This window comes from Bos taurus, chromosome 25 (assembly GCF_002263795.3).
Source record: "Bos taurus isolate L1 Dominette 01449 registration number 42190680 breed Hereford chromosome 25, ARS-UCD2.0, whole genome shotgun sequence".
Lineage (NCBI taxonomy): Eukaryota > Metazoa > Chordata > Mammalia > Artiodactyla > Bovidae > Bos > Bos taurus.
This window is the reverse complement of record NC_037352.1, coordinates 19,139,322-19,156,768: the sequence shown is the minus strand read 5'-3', so window position 1 is coordinate 19,156,768 and position 17,447 is coordinate 19,139,322. Positions and strand designations below refer to the sequence as shown.

The window sequence follows — 17,447 nt, the reverse complement described above, 5'->3', positions numbered from 1 at the left end:
AAACTTTCTTTCTTTATAGTAGATTTTTTAAGGAAAGCCTCCCTTGAGGAATAGCATATATTTAAATGTTTTTATGGGACCAAAGCTTCTTTTTGGTTTTAAACTACTATTTTCCCACTAAGATCATGCACTTTTCAATTAACCTACTCTCACAACTATACTTAGGATGCCCGCATACTAATTTTAAAAAAGGCCACTATTGGTTAGAGAAATACTCAGTGTTTTTGATAAAAATGACAAGACACTACACAATCCCACCACTCTAACTTTCTTTATTTTTAGACAGCCATTCTAATTTTTATACAGACCATTATACATTTTCGTAATTCTATCCGTATGGTTCTGTATTTATCAGGTTTGATGATGATTATTTTTTATCACTACACAGTAGTCTGTCATACTGATATATCATCATGTTCTTGATAATGGTAAACTACACATAGCTTTTGTCTTCTGCTGAATAATTCAGTAAAGACAAATTCTCAGGATTGTTAGTTAATTCAAGTCCTCTATTTTGTGTTTGTTTGTTTGTTTTGGCGGGGTGGGTGCTTCCCTGATGGCTCAGATGGTAAAGCATCTGCCTGCAGTGCAGGAGACCCGGGTTTGATCCCTGGGTTGGGAAGATCCCCTGGAGAAGGAAATGGCAACCCACTCCAGTACTCTTGCCTGGAAAATTCCATGGACTGAGGAGCCTGGTAGGCTACAGTCCATGGGGTCACAAAGAGTCGGACACAACTGAGAGACTTCACATTCACTTTCTATTGTTTTTTTATCCCTAAAGTTAACCTATGTAATTTAAAAACAATTTAAAACTACCATTGCATAATGAAACATCATTCATCAAAATAACTGCCCCAAAATAATACAGGAACCATAAGCATGCAAATAGTGTTAGTAAATGAAGACATGTCTATGTCAGCACAGTGAACATTTACCAAAAACGACTAAATAAATTCATGCATATACATTGATAAAAGTTCAGGAAATGATCGAAGGTAATACAAAGATACTTTCCAAGTGTATCAGTTCAGTTCAGTTCAGTCACTCAGTCATATCCAACTCTGCGACCCCATGGACTGCGGCACGCCAGGCCTTCCTGTCCATCACCAACTCCCAGAGTTCAAACTCACGTCCATTGAGTCAGTGATGCCATCCAACCATCTCATTCTCTGTCCTCCCCTTCTCTTCCCGCCTTCAATCTTTCCCAGCATAAGTGTCATTTCAAATGAGTCAGTTCTTCCCATCAGGTGGCCAGAGTATTGGAGCTTAAGCTTCAGCATCAGTCCTTCCAATGAATATTCAGGACTGATTTCCTTTACTATGGACTGGTTTGATCTCTTTGCAGTCCAAGTGACTCTTAAGAGTCTTCTCCAACACCACAGTTCAAAAGCATCAATTCTTTGACGCTCAGCTTTCTTTATAATCCAACTCTCACATCCATACATGACCACTGGAAAAACAATAGCTTTGACTAGACAAACAGTTGTTGGCAAAGTAATGTCTCTGCTTTTCAATACGCTGTCTAGGTTGGTCATAACTTTTCTTCCAAGGAGTAAGCGTCTTTTAATTTCATGGCTGCAGTCACCATCTGCAGTGATTTTGGAGCCCAAGAAAATAAAGTCTGTCACTGTTTTTCACTGTTTCCCCATCTATTTGCCATCAAGTGATGGGACTGGATGCTATGATCTTAGTTTTCTGAATGTTGAGTTTTAAGCCAACTTTTTCACTCTCCTCTTTCACTTTCATCAAGAGGCTCTTTAGTTCCTCACTTTCTACCATAAGGGTGGTGTCATCTGCATATCTGAAGTTATTGATATTTGTCCCAGCAATCTTGATTCCAGCTTGTGGTTCTTCCAGCCCAGTGTTTCTCATGATGTACTCTGCATATAAGTTAAATAAGCACAGTGCCAATATACAGCCTTGATGTACTCCTTTCCCAATTTGGAACCAGTTTGTTGTTCCATGTCCAGTTCTAGCTGTTGCTTCTTGACCTGCATACAGGTTTTCCAAGAGGCAGGTAAGGTGGTCTGGTATTCTCATCTCTTTAAGAATTTTCCAGAGTTTGTTGTGATCCACACGGTCAAAGGCTTTGGCATAGTCAATAAAGTAGAAGTAGATGTTTTTCTGGAACTCTCTTGCTTTTTCAATGATCCAACAGATGTTGACAATTTGATCTCTGGTTCCTCTACCTTTTCTAAATCCAGGTTGAACTTCTGGAAGTTCATGGTTCACATACTGTTGAAGCCTGGCTTGGAGAATTTTAAGCATTATTTTACTAGCGTGTGAGATGAGTGCAATTGTGCGGTAGTTTGAGCATTCTTTGGCATTGCCTTTCTCTGGGATTGGAATGAAAACTGACCTTTTCCAGTCCTGTGGCCACTGTTGAGTTTTCCAAACATATAACGTTTTCTATATGCTTGTTTTACCATAAAAACTAAATTTAAAAAACTTGCTGTCACAATTCACAAAGAAACACATTTCTCACATGTTGAAAAAAACTGTTAAATGACTGCCAGACTGGACAACCAAAATAATAATTAAGTGTGCTTAAGGATATGCTCACCAGGACTTCCCCCTTCTGTGGAACTCGGGTTCCTGGGTCCTCGAGAGGGATTTACTGGAAAGAGAAGTTCTGTAAACCACGGAGTGTTTTTTATAGAATGGAAACGCAGACGATATTTTACCTAGAATGAACAATAATAGAAAACAAATATTTTAAGTCAATAAACATCAAAAAGCAAATACTAGCCATGAAAGGTACATAAAATACAAAGTTAAAAGTTGTATTTTGAGGACAAGGGAGCAATGTAGAATTCTAAATGAGGAGAAACGACAGTATCACTGTCAACAGGGAACAAGTACAGGACTCACATCCTATAATCACAGTCATAATTTAAAATTGACTAAATTTACATGTTTCCTCTTTTATCTCCATGGCCTTTTGCATTTGAGTTTCAAAGACACAGTAGTGGTACCTTCTTTGATCATTATGAATGAATTTTCTACACGGAGAACTGACCTGCCTACTTCCCTGGTGGGAGAAAGAAATGGCAACCCACTTCAGCATTCTTGTCTGGGAAATCCCAAAGGCAGAGATGTCTGGCAGGCTCCAGCCCATGGGGTCACAAAGAGGTGAACATGACTCAGTGATTAAACAACAATTTCTCTGGTGTCTTCCCTGGTAGCTCAGTGGTAAAGAATACACCTGCTAATGTAGGAGATGCAGGTATGATCCCTGGGTTGGAAGATCCCCTGGAGAAGGAAATTGCAACTCACTCCAGTATTCTTGTCTGGGAAATCCCATAGACAGAGGAGCCTTGTGGGCTATAGTCCATGGGGTCTTAAAAAGTCGGTCACCACTTAGCGACTAAATAACAGCAACAACTGGTGAAAATTCAGAAAGTTCTATTATTTCATTTCCCATCATGTTAGCCAAATACAGCAGGGCAAAAATATACCTCCCTCTTCAAAATAATGAGTGACACATAAGGAAAAACCCAGATGAAGAAGAGGAGGGATGATTACATTTAAATGCTGAATGTTGCCTATTTTAAGTATTAAATGAAAAAATAATTATTCACTGTGTCTGAAGAGATAAGTAAACTAAAAGGGTAAATTATAGTAGAATCTGAGTAGCTTAACAAGACAAAAGATTACCGTCACCAACGATCAAGGAAGCAGAACAGAGAAAGGGAGAAGGAACAGGCACCTGCACTATGTCTAGGTAAAAATTCACATAATTCAGTCATTTATAAACAAAGTTTTAACTCGTTACAGCATGCTTAAATATCTTAGTACACAATCCTTGATCTCAGAGATCTCAAAAAGTGTTAAGGGAGCACAGAGGAGGGAAGAGGACACTTGCACTTACACCAAGAGTTTTCTACAATGGATGACAACTATCCAAAGAAAATGAAGGACCTCTAGAGAACACATTCCCTCTCAAAAAGAGGATAAAGTGACCAAAGGCAGAGGAGCAAGAGATAACATAGTACATGCAAAGAACTGCTACTGGTTCAATATTGCTATAACATAAATTTCAGAGAAAGAAGAGACAAAAATGGGGCTGGAAGGGTATTCAGAAACAGGTCACCGATGGCCTTGTATCCTGTGCAAAGAAACTTCTGTAGTCAATGGAGCACCCCTGATGTCTTTAACATAGCAGAGGAACCTGATCTTTTCTGTGTTCTTAATGAATTGTTGTGGTATCTATGTGAATAGAGTAACTTTTGCCTGGGAAATTCAGCTAACATATATAGTTCAGCTACATAAGAGCCACGGGTTGAGGAAAAAAGGAGTATAGTAGGTCTACATTATCCATGAAGTCAGGAAGCAGAGATAAGAAATTTTGTTTGGTAAAGTGTAGAAAAAGAGAACAGATATCTGGGAAAATAACCTGGTGGAAAAATTTTCAGGAATACATTTAAAATGCTAGACACAGAGAATCAACAACAAAAATGAAGTTTGCAACTGTACCAAAGTTACTTGATATTTGGGTCAGGGGATCCACATATACCAATGAAGTTATATAAGCACAAGCACTTTTTTTGAGGCAGTAATTAACATAAAGTAGACATATATGAAAAGAATAAAGTGAGTTTCTTCCCTTCTCCTGGCAAATACTTGCCTCTTAAATGCTGGATCTGGCTCTATGCACAGATACCATAGTTTGATCATTTGTCTCAACCCTACGTAGAACGTCTCTCTCTGGTAAAGAGACACACCAAGTTACCAGGTTCAAAACACTCTACCTTGAGCAATGTTATGAGAGTCTTCTTCAGTGGCTGCAGGTGTCCTAATTCCGATGCAACCTGGCTAAGGCCTAAGAGCTGTTAGTAGAGACTTAGAAGAGAAATTAAGTAATTTATTCAAAAGAAAGAAGCCTTTCCTATTGGAATCTGCCAGTGTATGCGTGCATGCTAAGTAGCTTCAGTTGTGTCTGACTCTTTGTGGCCCAATGAACTGTAGTCCACCAGACTCCTCTGTCCATGGAATTCTCCAGGTAAGAATACTGGGGTGGGTTGCCATGTCCTCCTGCAGGGGATCTTCCCCACCCAGGGATCGAACCTGCAACTCCTGTGACTACTGCACTGCAGGCAGATTCTTCACCTCTGAGCCACTGGAAAGCCCTTGCCAGTGTATATGTATCTGCCTTTATTTTAAAGATCAAACTTAAAATATTTAAAGGACACGCAAATTAGCTAGTAGTGGCATTACAGAAGCTTCCATGGCCACCAGAGAGAGAATTAGAATTCTCAAAGTTAAAGCAATCACCTGTTTGGATATGTAGCAACAATATATTAAAGCATGATACCAAGTGCAAAAAAAAGAGGTATTTAGCAGGCAATTGTCCTAACAAGAGGGCAGAGAAACTCCTTCTAAAGCTCACAATCCCAGTAATTAAAGCTGCCACAGGCAAAAGATTTCCAGACACGAGTTGGGCTGCTTTTGCGTTTGTTTAATGTTCACATAGTAACAGCTTTATTATAAACTTGACTTTACATGCAAAGTCAGAATGGGAATTACACTTAAAATCAACACACTAAAAAGTTTAAATATCATATATAGGTACGTACTATCTGAAATTCCAGAGATATATAAACAGGTAACAGATATTGCTGCCCATATTTTTTATGTATCTATATTATTATTTTCTTAACCACAGTTTGCAGGACTGGAAACATCTACCTAGCCAGGTAGATTGGCAAAATAAATATCCTTACTAAAGTTCCTATTACTTCATTTTTCTGAATACAAGACCTTAAGAGTGGGTGAGAGTAGCTTAGTCATGTTCAACTCTTTGCGACCCCATGGACTATACAGTCCATGGAATTCTCAGGGCAGAATATTGGAGTGGGTTACCATGTCCTCCTCCAGGGGATCTTCCCAACCCAGGGATAGAACCCAGGTCTCCTGCATTGCAGGCAGATTCTTTACCAGCTGAGCCACCAGGGAAGCCCAAGAATAGTGGAGTGGGTAGCCTATCCCTTCTCCAGCAGATCTTCCAGACCCAGGGATCAAACAGGGGTCTCCTGCACTGCAGGCAGGTTCTTTACCAACTGAGCTACCAGGGAAGCCACAAGACCTTAAGGTCCAGTTTTATTCTTATCAGCATAATGTGATGACTAAAAGCATAGGTATTAAAATAAGTTGGAACTATTAATAGATTCAAATTCCTGCTCTTATATACAGCAGTTATTATCTTGAGCAAGTTATAATTTTTGCCGTTTATAAAATCATGATGTTACCTTCATTTCATTAAACCCCCGAAGCTTTGAAATATAAAGTCTTTAGATAAAACTTTCCTACCTTAAGTGGCAATCTGTCATTACTGTTTTTGAATTCATGATCAAATATTATAGCAGCCAGCACAAGAACAGACTGATTTTCATATTTAATATACTTTTCAAAATCTTCTTCTGAAGGAAAGCCTCGAACTGTACAGAGAAAAACAAGCATCATACAAATGCAAAATGTCTGATGATTATTCCTATCTTCCTATCATTACCATAAATACCGTAATCCTGCCATAGTATTATAAAATTTAGAACATTATTACTCAAATATTGCCATCACAGATGTCCTCATGAATATCTGGGGTACACAAAATTATTATGTATTATAAACTGTATATGATATTTTGAATAATGTTTAACCATTATAATAACTGTATATTAAGGTAAACTGGGACAGGAGAATTTTCTATTGTGTTTTGAAATCTAGTGATTTAAAGAAAAAAAGGTGAAGAGAAATGACATTTATTTCTGTGGGAAGTATGATATTTCAGAGACTAACCTTAAGTTGTAGAATAAAACTACATTTTCAATTATATTTCTCATTCACAAGTGAATCTGTATGAAATTTGGAAATACACTCTCACAAAGCCACTCATACTCAATCACACACATACAAGTAACTTAACTGACTGAAGAATTTTCATAGGAATTAAAAACCACAATCACTGCTAACCAAAATGATCATATGGATCACAGCCTTGGGTACAATGAAGCTATGAGCCATGCTGTGCATGGGCACCCAAGACGGATGGGTCATGGTGGAGAGTTCTGACAAAACATGGTCCCCTGAAGAAGGGAATGGCAAACTACTCCAGTTTCATTGCCTTGAAAACCCCATGAACAGTATGAAAAGGCAAAAAGTAATGATACTGGAAGATGATCCCCACAAGTTGGTAGGTGCCCAATATGCTACTGAGGAAGAGTGGAGAAATGGCTCCAGAAAGAATGAAGAAGCTGGGCCACAGTGGAAATGACTCTCAGTTGTGGATGTGGATGAAAGTAAGTCTGATGCTATAAACAACAATATTGCATAGGAACCTGGAATGTTAGGTCCATGAATCAAGGTAAATCAGATGTAGTCAAGGAAGAGATGGCAAGAGTGAACATCGACATTTTAGGAAATCAGTGGGGAAAAAAATGGACAGTAATCGATGAATTTAATTCAGATAATCATTATATCTAATTGTGGGCAAGAATCCCTTGGAAGAAAGAGAGTAGCTCTCACAGTCAACAAAAGAGGATGCAATCTCAGAAAGGATCATTCTATGATCTTGGTAAATTTTCGAGACAAACTTTTCAACCTCACAGTAATCCAAGTCTATGTCCTAACCAATAAAGCTGAAGAAGCTGAAGTTAAACAGTTCTATTAAGACCAACAAGATGTTCTAGAACTAACAAGAAAAAAAGATGTCCTTTCCCTCAAAGGAGACTGGAATACAAAGTAAGAAGTAAAGAGATACCTGGGTTAACAGGCAAGTTCGGCCTTGGAGTACAAAATTAAGCAGGGCAAAGGCTAACAGAGTTTTCTGAGATAACACACTGGTCATTGCAAACACTCTCTTCCAAAAACACAAGAGACAACTCTATGCATAGATGTCAAGAGATGGTCAAAACCGAAATCATATTGATTATATTCTTTGCACCAAATATGGAGAAAATTTATACAGTCATCAAAAACAAGACCTTGAGATGAATGTGGCTCAAATCATGGGCTCCTTACTGCAAAATTCAGGCTTAACTTGAAGAAAGTAGGGAAAAACATTAGGCCATTCAAGTATGACCTAAATCAAATCCCTTATGATTATACAGTGGAAGTGACAAATACATTCAAGGGATTAGGTCTGGTAGATAGAGTGCCTGAAGAACTATGGAAGGAGGTTCATAACATTGTACATGAGGTGGTGATCAAAACCATCCCAAAGAAGAAGAAATTCAAGAAGGCAAAGTGGTTGTCTGAGGAGGCCTTAAAAATAGCTGAGAAAAGAAGAAAATGAAAGGAGAGGAGAAAAAATATATATATGTAACTGAATGCAGTGTTGCAGAAAATAGCAAGGAGAGATAAGATAGCCTTCTTAATTGAACAATGTCAAGAAATAAAGGAAATCAACAGAACAGGAAAGACTAAAGTTCTCTTCGAGAAAACTGGAGATACCAAAGGAATATTTCATGCAAAGGTGGGCACAATAAAGGACATAAATGGCAAGGGCCTAAGAGAAGAAGAAGAATAGATTTGAGAAAAGTTGGCAAAAATACACAGAAGAACTATGTAAAAAAAAAAAGGTCTTAATGACCTGGAAAACCACAGTAGTGTGCTCACTCACCGAGAGTCAGACACCCTGGAGTGTGAAGTCAAGTGGGTCTTAGGAAGAATTACTATGAACAAGGATAGTGGAAGTTATAGAATTGCAGCTGAGCTATTTCAAATTCTAAAAGATGATGCAGATAAGTTCTGCACTCAATATGGCAGCAAATTTGGAAAACTCAGCAGTGGCCACAGGACTGAAAAAGGTCAGTTTTCATTCCAATCCCAAAGAAAGGCAATGCCAAAGAATGCTCAAACTACCATACAATAATGCTGACGTTACATGCTCACAAGGTAATGCTCAAAATCCTTCAAGCCAGAGAACTTCCAGATGTACAAGCTGGATTTAGAAAAGGAAGAGAAATCAGAGATCAAATTGCCATAATTCATTGGATAATAGAAAAAGCAAAGGAATTCTAGAAAAAAATCTACTTCTGCTTCACTGACTACACCAAAGCCTTTGACTGTGTGGATCACAACAAACTGGAAAGTTCTTACAGGGGTGGGAATACTGGACCACCTTACCTGCCTCCTGAGAAACCTGTGTGCAGGTCAAGAAGAAACAGAACCGAATATGAAATGATGGATTGGTTCAAAGTTGGGAAAGCAGTAAATCACGGCTATAGAATGTTACTCTGCTTATTTAACTTATGCAGAGTACATCATGCAAAATGTCAGGCTTGACGAAGCACAAGCTGGAATCAAGATTGCCAGGAGAAATATCAATAACCTCAGATATGCAGATGACACCACTCTTATGGCAGAAAGCGAAGAGGAACTATAGAGCTTCTTAATGAGGGTGAAAGAGGAGAGTGAAAAAGTTGACTTAAAACTCAGCATTCAAAGACTAAGATCATGGCATCTGATCCCATCACTTCATGGCAAATAGATGGGGAAACAGTGGAAACAGTGGCAGACTTTATTTTGGGGGGCTCCAAAATCACTGCAGATGGTGACTGCAGCCATGAAATTAAAAGACACTTGCTCCTTGGAAGGAAAGCTATGAAAAACCTACACAGCGTATTAAAAAGCAGAGACATTATTTTGCCAACAAAAGTTCATCTAGTCAAAGCTATGGTTTTTCCAATAGTCATGTATGGATGTGAGAGTTGGACCATCAAGAAAGCTAAGCATCAAAGAATTGATGCTTTTGAACTGTGATGTTGGAGAAGACTCATGAAAGTCCCTTGGACTGCAAGGAGATCAAAGCAGTCAGTCCTAAAGGGAATCAACCGTGACTATTCATTGGAAGGACTGATGCTGAAGCTCCAATACTTTGGTCACCTGATGGGAAGAACTGACTCATTGGAAAAGACTCTGATGCTGGGAAAGATTGAAGGCAGGAGGAGAAAGGGATGACAGAGGACAAGTTGGTTGGATGGCATCACTGACTCCATGGACATGAGTCTGAACAAACTCTGGGAGTTGGTGATAGAGAAGCCTGGTGTGCAGCAGTGCATGGGGTTACAAAGAGTCAGACATGACTGGCCTAATGAACTGACTGACATCATGCAAAATGCCAGGCTGGATGGATCACAAGCTGGAACCAAGATTGCTGGGAGAAATACCAACAGTTTCAGATATGCAGATGATACCACTCTAATGGCTGAAAGCAAAGAGGAACTAAAGCCTCCTGGGGAAGGTGAAAGAGGAGAGTGAAAAAGCTAGCTTAAAACTCAACATTCAAAAAACTACGATCTTGGCATCTGGTTCCATCACTTCGTGGCAAATAGGTGGGGAAAAAGATTAAGCAGTGATAGATTTTATTTTGGGGGGCTCCAAAATCACTGTGGATGGTGACTGCAACCATGAAATTAAAAGACACTTGCTCCTTGGAAGGAAAGCTATGAAAAACCTACACAGCGTATTAAAAAGCAGAGACATCACTTTGCTGAAAAATGACTACACACTGTCAAAGCTATGATTTTTCCAATAATCATGTGGGGATGTGAGAGTTGGAACATAGAGACTGTGTGCTGAAGAATTGATGATTTTGAACTGTAGTGCTGGAGAAGACTCTTGAGGGTCCCTAGGACTGAAAGGAGATCAAACCTAGTCAATCCTAAAGGAAATCAACCCTGGATTTTCATTGGAAGGACTGATGCTGAACCTGAAGCTCTAATACTTTGGCCCTTTAATGTGAAGTGCTGATTCACTGGAAAAGACCCTGATGCTGGAAAGACTGAGAGCAGGAGGAAAAGCGGACAACAGAGGATGATGTGGTTGGGTGGCATCACCACTTCAATGGACAGGAGTTCGAGCAAACTCAGGGAAACAGTGAAGGACAGGGAAGCCTGGAATGCTGCAGTCCATGGGGTTGCAAAGAGTCAGTGGCAACTTAGCAACTGAACAACATCAGTGTAAAAAAGATATTAAAGTCTTTGATAGCCTCTATATCAAGAAACATAAATAGCATATTAAGAAATAAGTTTTTAAAAATTTATATCCGTGTTCAAGGATTTAAAGAAAGCCACATTGTGAAAATGTAAAAATTGACATATAGAGCCAATGCAACTCTAATAAAATTCCAAATAGAATTTTTATGTAATGTTAGAAGCTGATTCTTAAATTTGTATAGAAATACAAGGCTGAGGAACAAGGTGAGACAGCTTCCCCTACAGGTTATCAGAACATGATAAAATTATAGTGATTAAGATAGAATCAGACTGACACTGGCTATACAAATAGACCAATAGAACTCATAAATACATTCATGAATATACAGAAAATTAATTTATGATAAAAGTGGAAATAAAGAGTAGTAGGTAAAGAGTGGTCTTTTCCATTAAAAAGTAAGAAGTCAAATGAATATACAAATGGGAACAAATGAAATCTCATATCATAAAAAAAAAAGTTCCTTATAAATTGTAGATATCTATGCAAAACAAAAAAATCCCCAAAATACCCATGTCAGGGAGGGTAAGTTTTCCAAACAGAACACAAAGAACAATAAACTCAAAGGAGAAGATTGATATATTAGGCTTTTTAAAATTAATTGCTATAAGGTGGCACCAGTGGTAAAGAACTGGCCTGCCAATGCAGGAGACATAAGCGATGTAGGTTTGATCTCTGGGTCAGAAAGATTCCCTGGAGGAGGGCATGGCAACCCAATCCAGTATTCACAGTCCAGTCCTAAATATTCACTGGAAGCACTGATGCTGAAGCTTAAACTCCAATACTTTGGCCACCTGATGCGAAGAACTGACTCATTGGAAAAGACTCTGATGCTGGGAAAGATTGAAGGCAGAAGGAGAAGGGGATGACAGAGGATGAGATGGTTTGATGGCATCACCTACTTGATGGACATGAGTTTGAACAAGCTCTGGGAGTTGGTGATGGACAGGAAAACCTGGAATGCTGCAGTCTATAGGATCACAAAGAGCTGGACAAGACTGGAGCAACTGAAGTAAACTGAACTGATTCTTTTCCATTATTGTATATCACAGTATACTGAATATATTTTCCTGAGCTGTGTGGTATGTCCTTATTCATTATACATTCTGTATATACTAGTTTGCATCTGCTAATCCCAAATTCCCAATCCTTCCATCCTCTACCCTCCTCCCCCTTGGCAATGACAAATCTCTTTTCTGTTTGTGAGTCTACTTGATTTCATAGACATATTTCTTTGTGTTGTTTTAGATTCCACGTGTTATAGCATATGGTATTGGTCTTTCTCTCTCTGACTTACTTCTCTTAGTATGATAAGGTCTAAGTTTACCCATGTTGCTCCAAATGACATTATTTCATTATTTTTTAAGACTGAGTAATTTTGCATTATATATGTATACATATAATGACATATGGATAATGGCATACATATACTATATATAATGTCTTATTATATATATATATGACATCTTCTTCACTCATACATGTGTCAATGAACATTTAGTTTGTTTCCTCTTGGTTACTGTAAATAGTGCTACAATGAACATATGGGTGCATGTGTCTTTTTGAATTATAGTTTTGTCTGGGTACATGCTACCAGGAGTGGAATTGCCTACTATGTGGAAACTCTGTTTTTAGTTTTTTCAGGAACCTCCATACTGTTTTCCATACTGGCTGAACCAATTTGCATTTCTACCAACAGTGTAAGAGTTTCTTTTTGTTCACAACCTCACCAATATTTGTTATTTGTAGACTATTAAATAATGTCCATTCTGACAATTGTGAGATGATAACTCATTACAGTTTTTATCTCCATTTCTCTAATAATTAGCAATGTTTTGAGCATCTTTTCATGGGTTTTAGGCCATTTGTATGTTTTCCTTGGAGAAATGTCTATTTAGATCTTCTCCCCATTTTTTTGATTGACTTTTGATTTTTTGTTGTTGAGTTGTATGAGCTATTAGTATGTTTTGGAAATTAAGGCTTTGTCAGTTACATTATTTGCAATCCTCCCAGCCTTTACATTTTGTTTATGATTTCCTTTGCTGTACAAAAGTGTATAAGTTTGATTAGCTTCCATTTGTTTATTTTTGCTTTTATTTTTATTGCCTTGGGAGGCTGACCTGAGAAAATATTGGTATACTTTATGTCATTTGCCTACATTCTCTTCTAGGTGTTTTATGGCGTCCTCTTACATTTAAGTTTTTAAGTCATTTTGAGTTATTTTTGTGCATGGTGTGAGGGTGTGTTGTAACTTCTTTGATTTACACGTGGCCGTCCAGATTTTCCAACACCACTTGCTGAAGACAATGTCTTTTCCTCGTTGTATATTCTATCTCCTTTGTCAAGGATTAATTGTCCATAGGTGTGTGAGTTTATTTTTCTCTATTCTGTTCCAGTGATTCAGTCTATGTTTTGGTGAATACCACGCTGTTTTCATTACTTTAGCTTTGCACTGTTGTCTGATGACTGGAAGGGTTATGCCTCCTGCTTTGTTCTTTTCCCTCAAGATTGCATTGGTAATTCTCAGTCTGTTATGTTTCCATGTAAATTTTAAAATAATTTGTTCTAGTTCTGTGGGTAATTTGATAAGGATCATATTAAATCCATAGATTGCTTTGGGTAGTATGCCCGTTTTAACAAGATTAATTCTTCCAATCCGAGAGTGTGGGATATCTTTCCCTTTCTTTGAATTATCTTCAGTTTCCTTTATTAATGTTTCATAGTTATCAGCATATAAATCTTTCATCTCCTTGGTCAGTATTTTTTATGTGATTTTAAGGGAATTGTTTATTTACATTTGCTTTTCCTAACTTCTTTGAGAATTTTTGCCTATGTAGTCATCAAATATAATATATTGGCCTGTAATTTTCTTTTATGCTAGTGTCTTTATCAGGTTTTGCTATCAGGGTGATGGTGTCTTCACAGAATGTCTTTGGAAGCATTCCTTCTTCTTCAATCTTTTGGAAGAGTTCAAGAATGATTGGTATAAGTACTTCTTTGTGTCTGGTAGAATTCTCCTGAAAGACATCCGATCCCTGACTTTTGTTTGGAGGGAAGTTTTTTTTAAGAGTACTATTTTACTTCTAGAGATTGATCTGTTGAATTTATCAACTTTTTTTATTGATTTCTTTTTGGTGGGTTGTATGTTTCTTAAAAGTTGTCCATTTCTTCTAGGTTGTAAAATTTGTTTGTTGTATAATCGCTCATAAAATTCTCTTATGGTTTTTTGTAATTCTGTGGCATCAGTTGTGATTTCTCCTCTTTCATTTCTTATTTTGTTTATTTGGGTCTTTTCTCTTTCCTTCTTGATGAGCCTGGACAGAGGTTTGTCAATTTTGTTTACTCTTCAAAGAACCAGCTCTTGATTTTACTGTTTTTTTAATCTCTATTTTATTTCTTTCCTCTCTAATTTTATTATCTCCTTCCTTCTGCTGACTTTATGTTTTATTTGTTCTTTTTCTTTTTAATGTGATGGCAATCCTACTTAAATTTTTTTTTTATTTTTAAACTTTACAGTGTTGTATTGGTTTTGCCAAATAGCGAAATGAATCCGCCACAGGTATACATGTGTTCCCCATCCTGAACCCTCCTCCCTCCTCCCTCCCCATACCGTCCCTCTGGGTCGTCCCAGTGCACCAGCCCCAAGCATCCAGTATCATGCATCGAACCTGGGCTGGCAACTCGTTTCATACATGATCTTTTAATTAGGAGTGGTTCCTCTGCCTCTTCATTTTACTTATACTTCTCTTGCTCAATGAGTTTAGGAGAAACAATTATTTACTGTGGTTTTAGAGGGCTATTTTTGTGTAGGAGTCCCTCTGCATAACCTGTGTGGATTTAACCATTTTTGGTGTGAGAATTATTTTTTAGTGTAGCTGTCTGCCACCTCTTTCTTCAGTGTGTGCTGGCCATTATCCTCCTAATAGAAAGTGTGACTGGCATTGCGGTGACTAGAGCCTACACTGGTTACTGATCAGGTTATCTTCTTTTACTCTGTGGTTGTCACTGCCCTGTCAAGGCTGGTTCTGTTCCCTAGTTGCTGGAGTAGAAGCCCCCAGATTCATTTCTGAGCTGTTTCTGCAGTATGAGGTATGCTGGATTAGGGCTCTCCCACGAGGATAGAACCACTGAGTATTCTGCCAGGGCTGTTCACTGGATGAGTATACTCTGTTGTGCCACCTGTCACCCATTATGTGGGCTCACAAAGTGCACTGTTTCTGGCACTGCCCTTGGCCCCATATCAATCTTGGGGATGCTGGCAATCAGCCCTGGTGTCCCTCACGTGTTGTTTTCACAAGGCCATCAATGCAGATACGCTGAAGGCAGGTTCTAAGACTGCAGTAGTCATGCACCTAGACCTGCTTATGAGAGCTATGCAGCCAGCCCAGACTCTATCCTGACCCTGCCCTGCTATGTATGTGCCCACAAATACACAGCTGCTAAGGCCAGACCTGTTCTCTCCATAGGAGCACCTATTGTCCACTCAGATGTCCTACAGATGCTGAATTTACAAACTGGTGATGGGCAGATATGTAAATCTGAGACTTGCACAGCTGTGGGAAGAGATTTCAGCCTTGCTTCCTAGGTCCCACTGCCCCTGCAGCTCAGCTGTGGTTTCAGCCTTGCCTCTGCAGTGGGTAAACCACTGAAGTCTGTTCCCAGAGCCTGCCAAGGAGGTGGCTGGGGCGTGGGAGCCCAGAGCCCATAAAGACCAGGGCCAGCACATGGAGAAAGAAGCTGCATTGGCAACCCTACCCCTTCCTTCAAGCTCCACTTAACAGTGGCCTGTTGACCACACTTCTATAGTAGGCCCAGACTTCTTCCTCAAACACCCCTGGTTACTGCCTTGCCACACTCCAGCCCCTTTTGGCTGTCTCTGTGCAGCCAATAGAAATCCTCTCCCTGGGTCTGTCCTCTAAACACCAAGTTCAGCACCCAGCCCTTGTCTGTACCATGGACATGTGTCTCAAGCTGAAGAGTTCAGGACAATGGCACAGCCCATCTGTTCAGGTCTTTCTCTGCTCTGCCGACCTACCACAAGCTGGTTCTTGTGCTCTCCTCTGAGACTCTGATGCTCCCTTTCTGTCCCAGCTGATCTCCCCACCCTGAGGGGGCTTCCCTTGGTATGAGAATCTTTCCTGTTTTTCAGCCGCCTATCAGGGGCACAGGCCCTTCATTGCTGTATGTGGGCTTTCTCTAGTTGTGGTGAGCAGGGCCTACTTTCTAGCTGTAATGTGTGGGCTTCTCTTGTTGCAGTGGCTCCTCTTATTGTGGAGCATGGGCTCGAGGGCATGTGGACTTCAGTAGCTGCAGTGCATGAACTTAGCAGTTGTGGCTTGCAGGCTCTAGGGTGTGTGGGCTGAGTAGCTGCGGCACACAGGCATAGCTGCCCTACAGGATATGATATCTTCCCAAACCAGGGATCAAACCCATGTTGCCTGCTGCTGCTGCTGCTGCTGCTAAGTTGCTTCAGTCGTGTTTGACTCTGTGTGACCCCATAGATGGCAGCCCACCAGGCTCCCCCGTCCCTGGGATTCTCCAGGCAAGAACACTGGAGTGGGTTGCCATTTCCTTCTCCAATGCATGAAAGTGAAAAGTGAAAGTGAAGTCGCTCAGTCGTGTCTGACTCTTAGCGACCCAGAGGAGCCTACCAGGCTCCTCTGTCCATGGGATTTTCCAGGCATTGGCAGGCAGCCTACCAGGCTCCTCTGTCCATGGGATTTTCCAGGCATTGGCAGGCAAATTCTTAACCACTGAACCACCAGGGAAGTCCAGTAGATGTATTTTTAGTGTATCTGTGGCATGTCCTTCTGCTCCACCATCCTGATTGGAGCCCCTAGTAAGGTGTTTTACTTAAGTTATAATTCTTCAGAATAGCAGTAAAAACTGAATGTGGAAGTTTTCCAAATAAAGACTTTTAAGTCTATCTTATAGTCATTAGGCTATTTTGCTAAGGAGTTAGTTCAACTGAAAATAAAAGAATGTATCAGAAATCATCAGGAGGAGGAAATTTTCTCAGCTTCCTTTCTTTTAAGTTAGCAGTTTATAATGAGACATGTACCTTCAATTCATCAGATCTCTATTCCAGTCTTCAGCAACACTCTCTCATGATGGCCTCAATATGACTGAATGACGATGTGTCTTAAACTTTTTCACTGATGGACCCATAATAGGAAAGGATAAGAAGTAGCAACCTGTTCTCTGTCCTCTACCTCCACAAACAGGGGTACTTGAAAGGTAACCTAAACCAGCCCATCATAAGCAACAAAGTTCTTTGGAGAGTCATGGTTTATATTTTAAAAATTTATGGGAATTTCACGTTAAGTTACATAAATGTAACACTTTAATTTTTAAAGATGGTCACTTAGATGACAAAGTATATAGCATCTACCTTTCTCTCCCATCTCAAAACCCTTGAAATGAAAAAAATAAAAGTATAATTTTAAAAACATATA

At 39.3% G+C, this 17,447-nt stretch overlaps 1 protein-coding gene across 3 annotated transcripts in view; it reads right to left on the bottom strand.

Moving 5' to 3' along the window:
* The window catches only part of ABCA14 (ATP binding cassette subfamily A member 14), a 270,053-nt gene that overhangs the window by 217,467 nt on the left and 35,139 nt on the right, over nucleotides 1-17,447 (bottom strand). For all 3 annotated transcript variants that reach the window (XM_024985457.2, XM_059881559.1, XM_059881558.1), the window contains exons 4-5: nucleotides 6,310-6,437; nucleotides 2,564-2,684 (exon numbers count right to left, since the gene is read on the bottom strand). In XM_024985457.2, coding sequence (XP_024841225.1) covers nucleotides 2,564-2,684; nucleotides 6,310-6,437 — 249 coding nt within the window. The remainder of the gene's footprint in view (nucleotides 1-2,563; nucleotides 2,685-6,309; nucleotides 6,438-17,447) is intronic.